This window comes from Trachypithecus francoisi, unplaced genomic scaffold (assembly GCF_009764315.1).
Source record: "Trachypithecus francoisi isolate TF-2019V2 unplaced genomic scaffold, Tfra_2.0 Lachesis_group4, whole genome shotgun sequence".
NCBI lineage: Eukaryota > Metazoa > Chordata > Mammalia > Primates > Cercopithecidae > Trachypithecus > Trachypithecus francoisi.
The window spans coordinates 41,671,369-41,686,714 of record NW_022681469.1 but is presented as its reverse complement, the minus strand read 5'-3'; the positions used below and the strand labels follow the sequence as shown (position 1 = coordinate 41,686,714).

The window sequence follows — 15,346 nt, the reverse complement described above, 5'->3', positions numbered from 1 at the left end:
TTCAAAAGAGCTCCTTGAACATTGTAAATGAGTCTCTTCTCAGACAGAAATGGCTTTTCTGGATGCTATGAAAATTTAAAAACTAGAAGGCTAGAAACAATCACAGCCACCTCTCAATCCAGCTGTACTTGTGGAGGGCCGTTAACACTAGCATCTAGTGTGCGTCAGATCACTTTCAACACAGCTGTTCGGTAAAGAATGCTAAAATTCTATGTTTCTTTGGGTTCAAATATTAGTTCAGAAATAGATGTATTGTGGAAATATGAGAAATCCCTAGTTGGTTAAAATGACAACGGAAAACTAACAAACATTTTTAATTCAGTGATTTAAAAAAACACACAGGATTGATGGTTTATGTATCTGGTTTTCTGTAACTGAGGACTGAAGGTCTCCAGTTTTTCCCTGATTTGTGTTAAGTGTGTTGCCAGTTTAAGTTGCTCTGAAGCTGCTGCAGCCAGCCAGAATGTGTCTGAAGGAAGGAATATTTCCTTGCATTTCAACAAATGTTTATTCAATGCCTCTTTGCTACAGGTACTGCATGCTGAGTGCTATGGCATGCCAGAAGTGACTCATTCTAACTGGGGGTGTGTAGCATTTTACTTATTTTTTTGAGACGGAGTCTCGCTCTGTCACCCAGGCTGGAGTTCAGTGGCGTCATCTCAGCTCACTGCAACCTCCACCTCCCGGGTTCAAGTGATTCTCCCGCCTCAGCCTCCCAAGTAGCTGAGATTACAGGTACACGCCACCATGCCTGGCTAATTTTTTTTTTTTTTTTGTATTTTTAATAGAGATGGGGAGTCACCATGTTGGTCAGGCTGGTCTCAAAGTCCTGACCTCGTGATCCACCTGCCTCGCCCTCCCAAAGTGCTGGGGTTACAGGTGTGGGCCACTGCATCTGGCCAGCATTTTAAACTAAGTTTAAGAAATGGCACTGGCCAAAGAATGGAGGCTGGGCAGGACTCAATTCTAGAAGGGAATAGGGCATCAGCTCAAGGTCAGAATAGTTACAAAAGCGACATCATGGTGAGCTCAAAGCTGATCCATATGGCAAGTTGGGCCAGGGCTGGGAACTTGGGATGGAGCCACAGGAGTGGCAGGGGGCCCAGCAGTCACAGCTGCAGAAGGCAGGCTGCATCTTCGTCCTGAGCTGCAGAAATCACTGGACCCATCCCCAGTGATTCTCAGCGATTCTGATTTAATTAAGCTGTGCTGGGCCTGGGACATTGGCATTTCGTAAAAGCTCCCTAGTGACTAGAACGTGCAACCAGGGGCGAGCTTTGCTGATAGGAAGCCTCAGGAGCAAGCCAAACATGAAAAGTAGAAGATCCAGAATGTCTTCTTGGGAGGGAGCTACCGGTTCTGGGAATCAGTGGAAATCTTTAAATAGGGGGATAAACAGGATTTGACTCCTGCTCTGAGATCCTCGCTGGTACAGAGAATTGGCCGATGAGGAAAGAAATAGGAGAACACACCACCTAGACTCTTACTGCTATGGTTAAGGAAAGAGATGATGGGAGCCTCACCCAGGACCAAGGCACAGAATGAAAAGGCATTTTGAGACCGAATCAGTACATCTCAGTGGTTGACTTATTGAGAGGGGGCAGAGAGGAAATACTGGAGACAACTCTGAGGTTTCCACCAGAGAAGAGGCTGAGCGGTTAATGGAGGCAGAGAGCAGATGACCACGCACGTATTTGGGGAGGAGGCGTTGGTGATGGGTTATGCTTCAGGCTTGATGTGTTTGATGCATTCTCTGATGCCCAGCAGGCGGTGGGGCATGAGGGTGAGGGCATCAAGGAAGGATCCACGCTGGAGATAAAATAAATGACTTTTCAGGCATGTTGGGGTCTCCTGGAAGGAGGCAATATGCTCATTCTCCTGGGTCCACAAGCAAAGACTGTATTGCTAATGACCTAATATATCTCACATTCAATGGACAGTTTGTGCCCTAGACAAAAAGGGGGAAGGGTTGCTATACATAACGGCTGGGTTATCTTTCCACTTCATCTTTGTCTTGGTCTCCCACGAAGTAGCAATCAAGGGTCAAACAGCACAAGTTTCTTTGGGGAAAAGCTTTGTCTTCATTCGCTTGCCTCATCGCCTCAGTTTTTCATTAGTACCTACTTTTCCATCTGACCACTTAAGTTCAACATCCTTAGTCAAGGTGGGGCAAAGGTGAATTTTATTTTAGTTGAGAAATAGTATGTGTCTAGTTCAGGTTATTCTGCATAGTTTCAGGTTTAAAATATTAACCAGCCACAGAAGCAGGAACTCATTACAGTTTCAAGGATTACCCAGTCTCTGATCAGGGCTTATGGAGAGGTGAGAGAAGGCCACACACCCCATGTTACAGTTGCACGGTTCTTTCTACCTATGGCCAAAATGTCAGCCATTTGAATTCCCTTTGCTTTGTGCTACTTCAAAACACTATTTCTGAAACCAGTCTGCTCTTTTTGACCATTTTCTTCCAACTTTATAGTCTCTCTCAGCCCTGCTCCTCTCCTGCAGGTTGGTAATTTTAACTGGACACTGTCTTTGTGAGGCTCAGGGCTACATCCCAGTTTTGTACATCCTTATATTAAAAGTCCCAGAGAGTGAATTCTGCAGCCAAACTTACCAGTTTAAAAATAATTAGCATATCGCATTTCTAAACCCAAACTGCTTTGTGTCTTAGGTGACTGACTCCAAGTCTATAATCTCCCCTTTGAGGATAGAAAACAGCCCCTCTTTTCCACGTGCCCTTAAACCTCGGCTCTGGAGGAACGATGTTCTGAGAATCCCAGTGGGAAGCACAGGACAAGTCTTTAAAGAGTCTCCAGGGATGCAGGGTCCAAGGAGGTAAACTCATTTCTGGAGACTCCAATTGTCATAGTCTCCTATTGTTATTACAGCAATCCTATCCTCATGACTTTTACAAAGGAAAGTTCCCTTGAAAAATTCAAAGTATTACTTTAAAATACCCTTCTAGTCTTTAATTTTTTTTCTGTTTTACTGTTTACAGTCACTGTAATTTTAAAAAGTATCATCTTGCTAACCCAAGTCCATACTTTATACTGGGGAGAAATTTGACCTAATTCGAATATGCATTCACAGCCTCCTTACCAAATAACAGAGTCATATGACGTGACCCTCTCTCAAGAAAGGGAATATGAGAAGGAAATGTTATTTTAAAATAAACACAAAGTAATTTATGCTAGAAAAAGTGCTGTGTCATTTTCTTTGAAATGGTCTTTTGTTCTCTATTATTTTCTTCATTGGCACCGTTTTAGTCTCTATTTAAGTTTTAGAGTCTTAAAGCCAATTATTTAAAATACTTTTGCTACTCTTCATTTCTTCCTTTTTGTTCACACCCTTCTTTAACTCTTTTCTGTGACTGTTCCCTGGCTTTTTTCTACAGCGTCGTAGAGAGGAACACACAAAGCAATGTGTGCTGTGCTCAGTGGAAGATAGAACTTCAGCATTCTCACCCCGTTCAATCCATGTAGTTTAAGGCTCTCCCTTTAGAGAAAATAAGGTTAACCATCAGGAGTACATGTAGAATACCTCAGGAATCAGTGTACTCTTCAGTTGTGGTACTTATCATTTGACCACTTTAATTCCTTGGTGAAAAAAGAGAGTAGCTGGTAGATAATCCCTATATGCTCATTATTCTAAACGCTTGAGTGGAACAGCCTAAAACACTCCTTTCCTCCATCCAGATCTCTGACTTCTCTACTCTGTGGCCTCATCCATCGCCCCTTGACTGAAGGATCATTCCCTGCTGCATGCTTTCCGCACAGTGAAAGAACTGACGACACTCCTGTCGATGGATCCTTCCCTCTGGCTCGCAGGAGTTCCCCTGCACTGCTCTGAAGTCTCTGGTGTCCTTGTTGTTTCCAATTCTCCTCTATGTCTTCATCAGCCTCCAGCCCACAGCATGGGTCCTATTGAGAGGATGGCAGTGGAGGGAGAGTGGGTTTTAGGAGATGAGGGTGAACCGTGGCAGGGCAAGGATGAGAGGCCAGTCAACAATGTTCCTGATGTAGATTCTGAGAGCTTTAGCTTTCATTCTGGAGCCTTGGGAGTAGAACAGCAGGGAACTGTCTGAATGGTTTTGTATCCTCCAGTGAGCCCCCAGATGCCTTATGGAGGGCCCATGGAGGGAGTGAGACCAGAGGAAATACAGAAGGTTAATGATGAGGCCTCCACAATGCCTTGAACAAGAAATAATAGGTGATGGGGGAAATGGAGAGCAGGAGGAGGAGATAGAGGAAGCAGATACCACAGAGTTTAGGGACTGCCTAGATACGGGGAGCGAGGCAGACAGGAAGTGATAATGCTCACCTTGCTAACTTGGGCAACTGCAGTCAAGGTCTTAGCAGATGAACCTTGTATTTGTATCATAGTTTTATTATTAAAAAGTGAAGAAAGATATTGATACTTATAAGTTACTAAGCTACATACAGAATAAAAATCCTTCTGTATGAATTTTCTTTTCTGCTTTACTGCTTACGATCATTTGCAATTTTAAAAAGTATCTGTCTTACTAACCCAATTCCATACCTTGTACTGAGGAATATTTGACCCAATTATAATATGCAGTCACAGCCTCCTTACCAAATCACAGTCATGTGATATGAAGGGTATAGAAGGATTTTTATTCTGTATTTGGAGAAAACATACCATTTCCTACTCTTCCTTCTTAAATCTAGAGTGTAGTTTTTTTTGTCCTTAGTCTATTGTTCAAACACTTCATTTTTTAAAATCCAAATTATTCTTTGTGCCCAGTCATCAATGACTCCCTTATCAATGCCTGTCTCTCTAATCTTACTTCTTTCTACCTTGACTCTAAGCAAGTTCTTCTACTTGTTGCCACCTGAATTGAACTAAGAATTCTTTTTCTTTGCCTATGCTATTGCATCAGAAAATTCACCAATTCTTTCAACAAATAATTATTGACAATTTATATACAAGCTAAGAGAAGAATAAGTTAAAGTGCTAGCCTTCAAGGAGATCATCATATAACATGTGTGGGACAAGGCAAAACCCCAAATAATACCCTCATTGCCTTGACATACAGTTGGGTGGGGCCCAGAAGTATAAATAAAGTCCACTGCTGTTTACCAGAAGGAGTGAATCACAGCAGCTTCATTTGAGGTGTCCTTAAAGTATTTCAACAGAGGCTTTTTCTATAGTTTCCAGAAGGGCAGAGACTGTGTCTATTTTAATCACTAGTGTATAACAAACTACTCTGCATCACACCAGTCACGTGGTAGCCATGGTGTCTGTGGGATGAGAGGCGTTTACATGTTTACTCCTTAATTCTAGTGGCAGCTGCAGTATGAGCAAAGACATGCAGAGTGGAAAAGCAAAGGATATATAGGGAAGAAACATCCTGTTCTGCTGGAGCATGGGTATCTATGTTAAAAGGGTCAGATCAGCAAACTGGGTGGATGAATGCCCCACAAGAGAAGGCCTTGAACAGCATCGACCTGGTGCACTGGGCAATGGAGAGGGGCAGAAATGGGGAGGGGCAGAAATCACAGGGATTTTAATCAGAGGTCTGCTGGCCTGTGAAGAATGTTCAGGGAGGAGAAACAAGAGACAGAAAACTGTTTACGTAAAAGCTAGGAGTTCCAGGAAAGCGGGGCATAAAGTAATATGGTGCTGATGGAAATGGATTTTAAAAAGCAGATTGAGCCTGACTAGCGGGATGTGACCATGGACTTTGGGACGAGGGTGAGGGGCCCACAAATGAGAGCAACTGGGGTTCCATGCAGTTCTCATTTGCTTTTAAAAATTAGAATAGTTAGCAATATTGAAAGAACAAAACCCCAAAGTTTTTACATAAAAACCTGGATTTCTGGCTTCTTCCTAAAAGTCACAAGACCTGACAACATTGGACCTACAATTCTGTCAGCAACAAATAGCTGGTTCCGAGAGCTGCTGTCCCTCCTAGAGATGCGGGCATGCCTCCCTCTCCCTGCAGCCCCGCCCAGCCTGCTTCACCTCTTCCTGTGGCTTGTTGTTACTTGGGGGCATTGAGGTTTTCAAGCCTGCCAGTGAAATCTGAGTTTCCAGCGTGGGAGCCAAGAGACATGGGCCACTCTCCAAACTGGGAAATTAGGAAGAGGAGCTCTTTTTAAGAAGATGCCCACCATAGATCTAGAAATGCTGAGTTGGTCACCTTTGCATCCTTCGTGATCTTGTTCATTGCACTCCAGTTTTCTTAGCTCTCTAAGCTTAGAGCAGAATTCAGTCTGTGGTTGCTATCTACTCTCATAGCGTGAGCACAAAATACTTTAGCTTCTTACTTTGAGAAGAAGCGAGACTGAAAGTTGAAAAACTGTGGGAGACTTTTGTTAGATAACAGGGAAAAAACATATTTTGGCACTGGGGCGTTAAGGCCAGTAGTGATTAAGGTCAGGCTTAGGAGCTGGAATGCTGGGATTTGAGTTCCATTTTATGTTCTTCCATGGGATCTTTGGGCAGGACACTTAACCTTTTTTCTCAGGTGTTTTCATGTTTATAAATCAGGGATGGGATTGTATCTGCCTCAGAAAGTTGTGAGTTAATAAATGCAGTGTTTAGAATAGGGCCTACATGGTGAAACTCCATCTCTACTAAAAACACAAAAATTTTTTTGTGTGGTGGTGAGCGCCTGTAGCCCCAGCTACTTGGGAGGCTGAGGCAGGAGAATCGCTTGAACCAGGGAGGCAGAGATTGCAGTGAGATGGTGCCACTGCACTCCAGCCCTGGTGACAGAGTGAGACTCTGTCTCAAAAAAAAAAAAAAAAAAAAAGGAATAGGGCCTACCAGAGTAAGAGCTTTAAAAATGTTAGCTATGATTAGTAACATTATCAGAAAAAACAGCTTTCTGCAGCTGTCACTGATTTCTAGCCCAAGACTGGCCTGTGTAGTACAGTGATATTCAGATTCTACTGGGATTTTCCTGCCTCTAAAATGTACTTCTAGGTTTGTGGTATACTCAGTGAAATCCTCAGTGCTTCCCTAAACCTGCCTCTTAATTTCATTTCTTTTTTAAAAAATTAAAACAAATTGTGGCCACATAGTAGGTGTATATATTTGTGTGTATATAAGGTGTTTTGATACAGGCATGCGATGTGAAATAGTCACATCACGAAGAATGGGGCATATTTATCCCCTCAAGCATTTATCCTTTGTGTTACAAACAATCCAATTACATTCTTATAGTTATTTTACAACGTACAATTAAGTTATTACTGACTATAGGTACAATTGTTACTGACAATAGTCACTATCAAACAATAGGTCTCATTCATTTTTTCTATTTTTTTCAGTACCCATTCACCACCCTGACCTACCCCCTCAACACCCCACACTACCCTTCCCTGCCTCTGGTAACCATCCTTCTACTCTCTATTTCCATGAATTCAATTGTTTTGATTTTCAGATCCCTCAAACAATTAAGAACCTGTGATGTTTGTCTTTCTGTGCCTGGCTTATTTCATGCAACATAATGATCTCCAGTTCCATCCGTGTTGTTGCAAATGACAGGATCTCATTCTTTTTTATGGCCAAATAGTGCTCCATTGTGTAAATGTACCATATTTTCTTTATCTATTCATCTGTTGACTTAGAAAGTGCTGGCTAGGCATGGTGGCTCACGCCTGTAATCCCACCACTTTGGGAGACCCAAAGCAGGCAGATTGTTTGGGCTCAGGAGTTCAAGACCAGCCTGAGCAACATGGCACATTCTTTCTCTACAAAAAATACACACACACACAAATTAGCTGGAAGTGCTGGCGCGTGCCTGTAGTCCTACCTACTCAGGAGGCTGAGGTGGAAGGTTAGCTTGTGCCTCAGAAATCGAGGCTGCAGTGAGCTGAGATCACACCACTGCACTCTCTACCGTGGGCGACATAGTGACCCTGTCTTAAAAAAAAAAAAAAAAAAAAAAAGCACAGGTAATTTTTATCTTCCTAAGCCTGGTCTACATTTGCCCTGGCCACAAGATACAGAAACACCCCTCCCCAATAAAGAGATTTTGAATTTGCATTTCAACCTATCCTCCAATCTTACAACTGCTTCTTTCGCCCCTTCCCCAGGGGTCTCTGTGGCTTTGAACCCTAGGAGACTAAAGCCTGGTCCATTTCAGTTTTGTGTCAGAGTCACTAGTTGTGCTATTCTACAGTATGCAATACAGGGTAATGCTAGTTCCACCTGTGATGAAGCTTGGGGTATTAGACCCTGGAGCCTAAGATTGAAAACTCATTAATAACATTAAATTAATAAACATGTTTGATCCTGGTGCTGCTACTACATAACTGTGGCAAATTATTGGACCTTTCTGTGATCGTTTCCCCACCTTTGAAAGTAGAAATGATGATACCTACTTGCACAGGGCTTTTGTGGAGACGGAATGAGTTAATTAGCGCATGTGATGTATTTCACTAAGTGCTGGTCAATGGCATAGCAAGAGTGAGGCAGAGAAAGCGGTTGGTCCCAGGTGCAGCACTAAGGGATGTATTGGTTGTAGAGAATTTATGACTAATCAAATTTACTAAAAAATTGATCTGCTGTGTATCACCACTATGCTCCAGCAATTCTAAACAGCATCAAAGATGTGATACCTAGTCCAGCTAGGGTGAACTGCTCCTACCACCTCCTCCCTTGGTATACCACTAGTGCCAGTAAGACAGTATGTTAGCAACAATTAATGATTAATAACAAAAGATAACAAAAAGAAGAAAAAAAATGCAGGATGCTTAACAAATGCAATAATATGCACATGAAGATAATTTGTGCAAGTGTTTATACCACAGCTGCTGAATAATTAAAGTTATCTTAAATGTATCCCCAAGCAACACAGTGTATTTCCTTGTAATGGCATCATTGAAGAGCACGCCTTTAGGTTATCACAGTCAATTTGCTGAAATGTTCTTACCGCTACTGATGAACAGGTCTAGCAGCTGTTCCTTGGAAAAACCAGCATCTATTTCAGCTCTCACTATTTCACAGGAAAATCCCGCAGCCATTTGTCTGTGCTGTGATAGGAAAATTGGGTGATTAGTTTTACACACTTGCCAATTTTCAAAGAAAAGGAGATGGTATACAAGTAATCAATACCTTCAGGCAGAGTGCAAGCTGATGTACTATGTAGTCTTGCAAGCTTCCTTCTGGGCCATGGAAAATGACATTATGATATTGCTCAACCTATTAACAAACCAAGAAGAGACCTGGGGTGAAGATGCTAAGTTGGGAAGAGAAAAAAAGTGGTACACAAGTGTGGAATTTTTTTTGATTGTCCTCATACTTTCAAAAGATTAAAAACAATATTTCAGAGGTTAGTTTTTTTCACTGGACACGTGTACTCTCATTTGAATGTGAAACATGGGCAAAGGATACTTAGCAAGAGCTGACACTTTATAAAAAAACACATTTTTTCCCTCTATTTTCTACAGCGAAGGTCAGCAGGGTAGCTGAGAAACACAGTTCCAAGTTCATTTTGTCCCTTCCAGAAATTCTGTAACTTTTCCTATATTATCCTTTGCAGATGTTCTTTATGTGGAATTTTGTCAATGCTTATTTAGCTGTTTAGTGGTTACAACAGTAATGCATTTCATTATGGAAATTTTGGTAAATATAAAGAAGAATAAAAAATTACTGAGTGTCAGCACCCACAGTCACCGTAAATATTTTTGTTTTCTTCCAGTTTTTTCTTCGCATAGTGGCTGTGTGTGCGTGTGTGTATGTTTAAAAGATGGGTATGTGAGTGTAATCTTTTTATAGCTGTTATATATCAGAGAATGTCTTTGTGTTGACTTCTTAGGTAAAAGATGTTTTGACGAGTATAAAACTCAGATCAACTTTATATATTATTCCATTCTGGAATTGAGTGTTTTAAAGAAATCTAGGTAGAGATGGATCACATTTGCTTTGTCAAAAAGAAATTCTCCTGCCTGGATGCTTATGGATTTTTTTTTTTTTTTTTTTTTTTTGAGACGGAGTCTCGCTCTGTCACCCAGGCTGGAGTGCAGTGGCCGGATCTCAGCTCACTGCAAGCTCCGCCTCCCGGGTTTACGCCATTCTCCTGCCTCAGCCTCCCGAGTAGCTGGGACTACGGGCGCCCGCCTCGTCGCCCGGCTAGTTTTTTGTATTTTTAAGTAGAGACAGGGTTTCACCGTATTAGCCAGGATGGTCTCGATCTCCTGACCTCGTGATCCGCCCGTCTCGGCCTCCCAAAGTGTTGGGATTACAGGCTTGAGCCACCGCGCCCGGCCGCTTATGGATTTTTTTTAACCTTCATCCTCGTGTATAAGGATACCTTGCCCGAGAACATGGAGATTCAGCAAGCACTTGGATGGAAAGACAATTATCATCTACACAGGGCAAAGGCAGCGATATCTTGAGAAAAATGTGGAGAGGAAAGTCAGCCTCCTCACTTCTGTCATTTGAGGGCAGACACCGCTGCCCCTGCCCAGCACACAGGCTTGGGAGAAGCTTTCTTAATGGAAAGCAGGTCTTGCAGGAAAGGACTTGGACAGGTGAGGCTCTAACCTAACTGATACAACTGATATTGCTCACATGTGAAGATTGAGCCACCCAGACTTAATGGGAGTTTTGAGTTTGTTCTCTCTATAATGTAGAACAGGACAATGTAAGAACGTGTGTGTATATCTCTGTGTTGTCTCTCTCTTGTACTCTGATGAGGTTGTCCCTTTGAGATCACAGGAAAAGGCCCATCCTTTATGGTAGCTGGGATGGACTTCTGTGAAGATAGTAAATACGCCCCAGTCCATCATTACAGGGAGGCAGATTGTGGGATATAAAAGGAAGGCTTGAAGAAAAGCTCTTAGCGTAAGAGATGAGGTAACTTTTTCCTTACCCAGGGCCTTTAAGACTTGAGTTTTGGGCCGGGTGTGGTGGCTCACGCCTTTTATCCCAGCACTTTGGGAGGCCAAGGAGGGCAGATCACTTGAGGTCAGGAGTTCGAGACTAGCCTGGCAAATATGGTGAAACCCCATCTCCACTAAAAATACAAAAATTAGCCAGTTGTGGTGGTAGGCGCCTGTAATACCAGCTACTTGGGAGGCTGAGGCAAGAGAATCGCTTGAACCTGGGTGGTGGAGGTTGCAGTGAGCCAAGATCGTGCCACTGTACCCCAGCCTGGGCAACAGAGCGAGACTCTGTCTCAAGGAAAAAAAAAAAAAAAAGACATGAGGTTTAGACTCTAAGGAGACTAAGGAAAGTTGGTGAGCACTTCTGGGAAGTGGAGGAAAGCCAGGCATGACCACCAGGAGTCAGACCACGAACTAAGGGGGCAGTGATCCTGTAAGGGTCTCCTTGATGTTGGGCTTGGGACTGGGTTTTAGGCTCTGAAAGACATCATGTCTGGTAGCCTCCAGTAATATTCTCTGAGTTGGAATACTATTCAATTATTAGTATGCCTTCAATAAAAGGCTTAGGGTAGAGGTTGCAGGCAGGGACCAAACCTGGAGCAGGAACTTCCCCAGAGACACACAGGAAAGTATACCCTAGAAAGTGCTGCTGAGGTTCTGCCTCTAGGCAGTAAGGCAATGGGGCCACAAGTCTGCAGGGTACATTATTATTAAATAATACATAATTACTGAAGAAGAATACGTTTTCATTTATACTTATGAGATGGGGAAGCCTGGGCGATATACAGATTGTACTTGTCATTAAAAAATGTTGCCCAGATATGTCTAGTTATAGCCTCTTTCTCCCAATCTTAAATGGAACATGGTACGTCCTTTTGATATGCATAGTCAGAACTTTTTTGGATTAGGAAATTTTCCCCCAATTTTTTGGTAATTTCTCCTCTTCTAGTTCTCTTTATAATGAACACCTATAATGCTTAAGTTCTCTGTTTTCTGCGAGTATGTCATCTTACCTCACCGTTATAGCTCTGTCCTCTTTGCATTGAGAGCTCCTCAAGTTAGTCTTGCACAACACACAAAAGAATATTCACGATCTCACTTCTGTTCTCTACAGTCAAGTGCAACTTTATGCCATTGCATTTTCAATTGTTCTTATAGTTCCTCACCTCATCCATCTCCTAAACTTTTCCTTGTAATCTAAGCCCAGACTCTACTATGACTTTCTTGCTCTGCTTTCATAGTCTACCACCTTGCATTCTGTAGACAAAGAACATAATTTTCCCAACTTTTTCTGTTTTTCCTAGTTGCTGTGGTCAAAATGTTTGTGTTGCTTCCCCTGGTCCCAATTCATATGTTGAAATTCTAACTCCCAAGGTGATCGTATTAGGAGTTGGGGTTGTGAGGAGAGATCAGTGCCCTTATAAATGAGGCTAAGGGGAACCCCTTGCCCCTTCCACCACTTGAGGATTGAGTGAGAAGGTGCCATCTATGAACTAGGAAACCGGCCCTCACCAGACACTGAATCTGCTGGCACCCTGATCTTGAACTTTCCATACCCTGGACTGTGAGAAATACATTTCTGTTGTTTATAAGCCACCCAGTCTATGATATTTTGTTTCAGCAGCCTGAATGGACTAAGACACTAGCAAATAATTTTAAGGGTGTTTTCTTCCCTGAGTTTGCAGACTGAAAACTGATCTGCAGTATTCTTCCATAGGTAAATGGTTATTTTGTTATTACTTGTTTATGTGCTATGAAACCAGAGGAAGAATTTTGCAGGAAAGCAGGATGTGTGGACCACCACTGGCTTCACTCACTGTCCACAAATTGGGTGGCTGCATCTCCTTCTTGGGTCAGTGGGTGGATGAAAACTTGGTGTCTGCAATTGCTGGTTAAACTCCTGGGTCCAGCAACGGCTGCAGTGGAATGAACTCCTGCTGCATGAGGATAAACCACAGTCCCACGAAGCGCCACAGCCCAGCAGCTCCTGTCTCCATCCCTGCTGAGTGCTTATGGAGAATCTACCTCCTAGGATGTAGCACAGTTTCACTAATCCCCACCAACTTTTTGTCCAGGTATTTCTAGGATCCGCAGTCTTCAGACGGATGTGGAAAGGCCTCCTGGGAGTGGAGGAGAATATCATAGTGCTGCAAAAAGCAGAGACTATGCAGTAAAGGATAAATGCCCAATTTTCTAACTGGTATAAATCTTTTTTTTTTTTTTTTTTTTTTTTAACCAACAGGAAGATGGTAGGGAAATGATCATAATGATTTCCTGCCTAATTTCAGGTAGGCCTCACATAAGTGGGCCTAATACTCTATTACTCTTAATGAGAGTAGAAAATGCTTCCAGATTCTTGCCAAAGAGAGACCTCAGTTCTATTTTTTTGTGACTGTGAGGTTTTGCCAATTTTCAAAAGTACTTTAGTGGGAAATTGTGTATTACGTACACAATTTGCTAGCCAGGTGCAATTTTAAACCAGAGCTCTTGGGCTTTCTAAATTAATCCCAAATTGCTATGATTTATTGGGTAGAATTTTTTTTCACAAGTCATGGATTGTTTCACACCAGTGAATCAGGATACCGAGTTTTAAGATTTACTGAAAATAAACAGGCTAAAGATTTTCAAGATTTACCCCTGAGATTTTTCAACTAGCGTGGCTATTTAATCTTGTCTCACTTCTGAAAACAAGAGTGCTCTATTCATTATGGCCACCCTGTCAAACTGCCTATACTTTCTTAAGATTGATTTTGGAATCAAATAACATAAAGAGACCCAGTTTCATAAAGGAGCTGTCTTTAGTTTCAACACTTCGTTTGTTCTCAGACTGTAGGTTTTTAGGAAACACATGCAGGAAACATTCAATTTAAAATTTCATTGAAAAGGCCATTCACTAGAAGTAAGCCCTTTGCATTTATATAGTCTAAAGTCCTTCATGGGATAAAGTAGAAATATAAATAAATAAGTGAATTAGGTAGGTAAAGAGAACAACAAATGGATATACTTCCAGATCATTCATACATTTTAATGTATGCATTTCATTAGTAGGTTTCTCTTCATTTCAGGTATTACCAATTTTTTGTAAATGGTATTCTGTTATCTCATCAAATGATATAGTCGCGTTGGTTACCATTTAAATTCTGAACAACAACAAAAATCGCTCAATTACTGGGAACCTGTTACTCTATCAGAACCGGGGCGAACATGCAAAGCTTTGCTAAGACATTACATATTGTTTTGAAGTTATATTATCTTTCTCCAAATATCAAAATCTTGGGTATAATGAATATATATACTCCATGCTTCCAGCAGAGGGCTCTAAAGATAGATACACAGGCAGATTTTTTGGGGAAAGAGGGGTATAAACATTCTAATTGTATTGAAAGGAGATCTGTTCTTTGAACAAGATCAAACAAAACTTTTAAAATTACAGTCTTAATTGCGGTTACCAGAATTATCTCCTAAGTGCACATTTATAGTGTGGCATTTCTGCTTATTGGTAAAGGGACACTGGCCTCATTATCACAATTGGTACCAATCCCTTTTATTCTTGTGTCTTCACAGACTATTCAGGAAGCTCATCACATGTCAATTAGTGCTTTGTGAGCCAAAACAAATTCTGGATTAAATGGAAACAAGTGACCTCAACAATAGACCATGCATCTCTATGTTTTTTCCCTCCACAATGCTTTCCTGCAGAATGGGGTTTACCAGAAGAGCTGTGATCTCCACTACTGTTGATGTGGCACCTGTAATGTGTTTGCAGAGCTGTGTCATTTTAAAGCAATAAATCCTAAGTTTTGTTTGGAGTTTCACTTGTCATACATAGTCCGAGGAAAAGAAGCTTCTGTCCAGAGACAGTCCCAGGCCAGCTTGTGCTGACTAAACAGAAAAGAAAAATAAAAGGGCACTATAGAGCCAGTAAAATTGGGATCGTTAAAATCACATGCTCTATAGCTACAAATTTCATTCCACCCACATCTGACACCTGATTTTAAATAACTAATTTACTTGTGACTTTAGAGCCACTGATGACACAATTATGGTCTATTCATTAACATAAAATTTCCTCAAACAATATTGGTACATCCAGCATTTGGAATACAAAAAACTGGAATTCTTCATGGTAGAGAGCATTTTAATCATTTGCTGAAGTCCCTTTTAAAGAACAGGTATAAGAGTAATAGGAATCTAAGAGAAATTATAGTTCACACGCACAGCAGACTTGGTTACTAACTTCAAATATAGACGGGTCCCCATTTATTGATACCGACATAATAATTTGGGTATTACAGCTATTTTAAAAACGTAAAACTATAAGATGGAACTTTTAGACATAACTGCTCCCTTGTCAGCCAGCTCTGGAATTCATGAAGTTTTTCTGCTTTAGACCTTTTCTGGGCTGACACTTACTGCCCAGGATCCTCTTCCACTATTGCCGTGGAAGGCAAATGTTCCACTGGTGGTAGAGCCACCTCTTCCTC

At 41.7% G+C, this 15,346-nt stretch overlaps 1 protein-coding gene across 2 annotated transcripts in view; it reads right to left on the bottom strand.

Moving 5' to 3' along the window:
• The window catches only part of CTTNBP2 (cortactin binding protein 2), a 174,607-nt gene that overhangs the window by 26,834 nt on the left and 132,427 nt on the right, over positions 1 to 15,346 (bottom strand). For both annotated transcript variants that reach the window (XM_033193019.1, XM_033193020.1), the window contains exons 13-14: positions 9,091 to 9,177; positions 8,909 to 9,008 (exon numbers count right to left, since the gene is read on the bottom strand). In XM_033193019.1, coding sequence (XP_033048910.1) covers positions 8,909 to 9,008; positions 9,091 to 9,177 — 187 coding nt within the window. The remainder of the gene's footprint in view (positions 1 to 8,908; positions 9,009 to 9,090; positions 9,178 to 15,346) is intronic.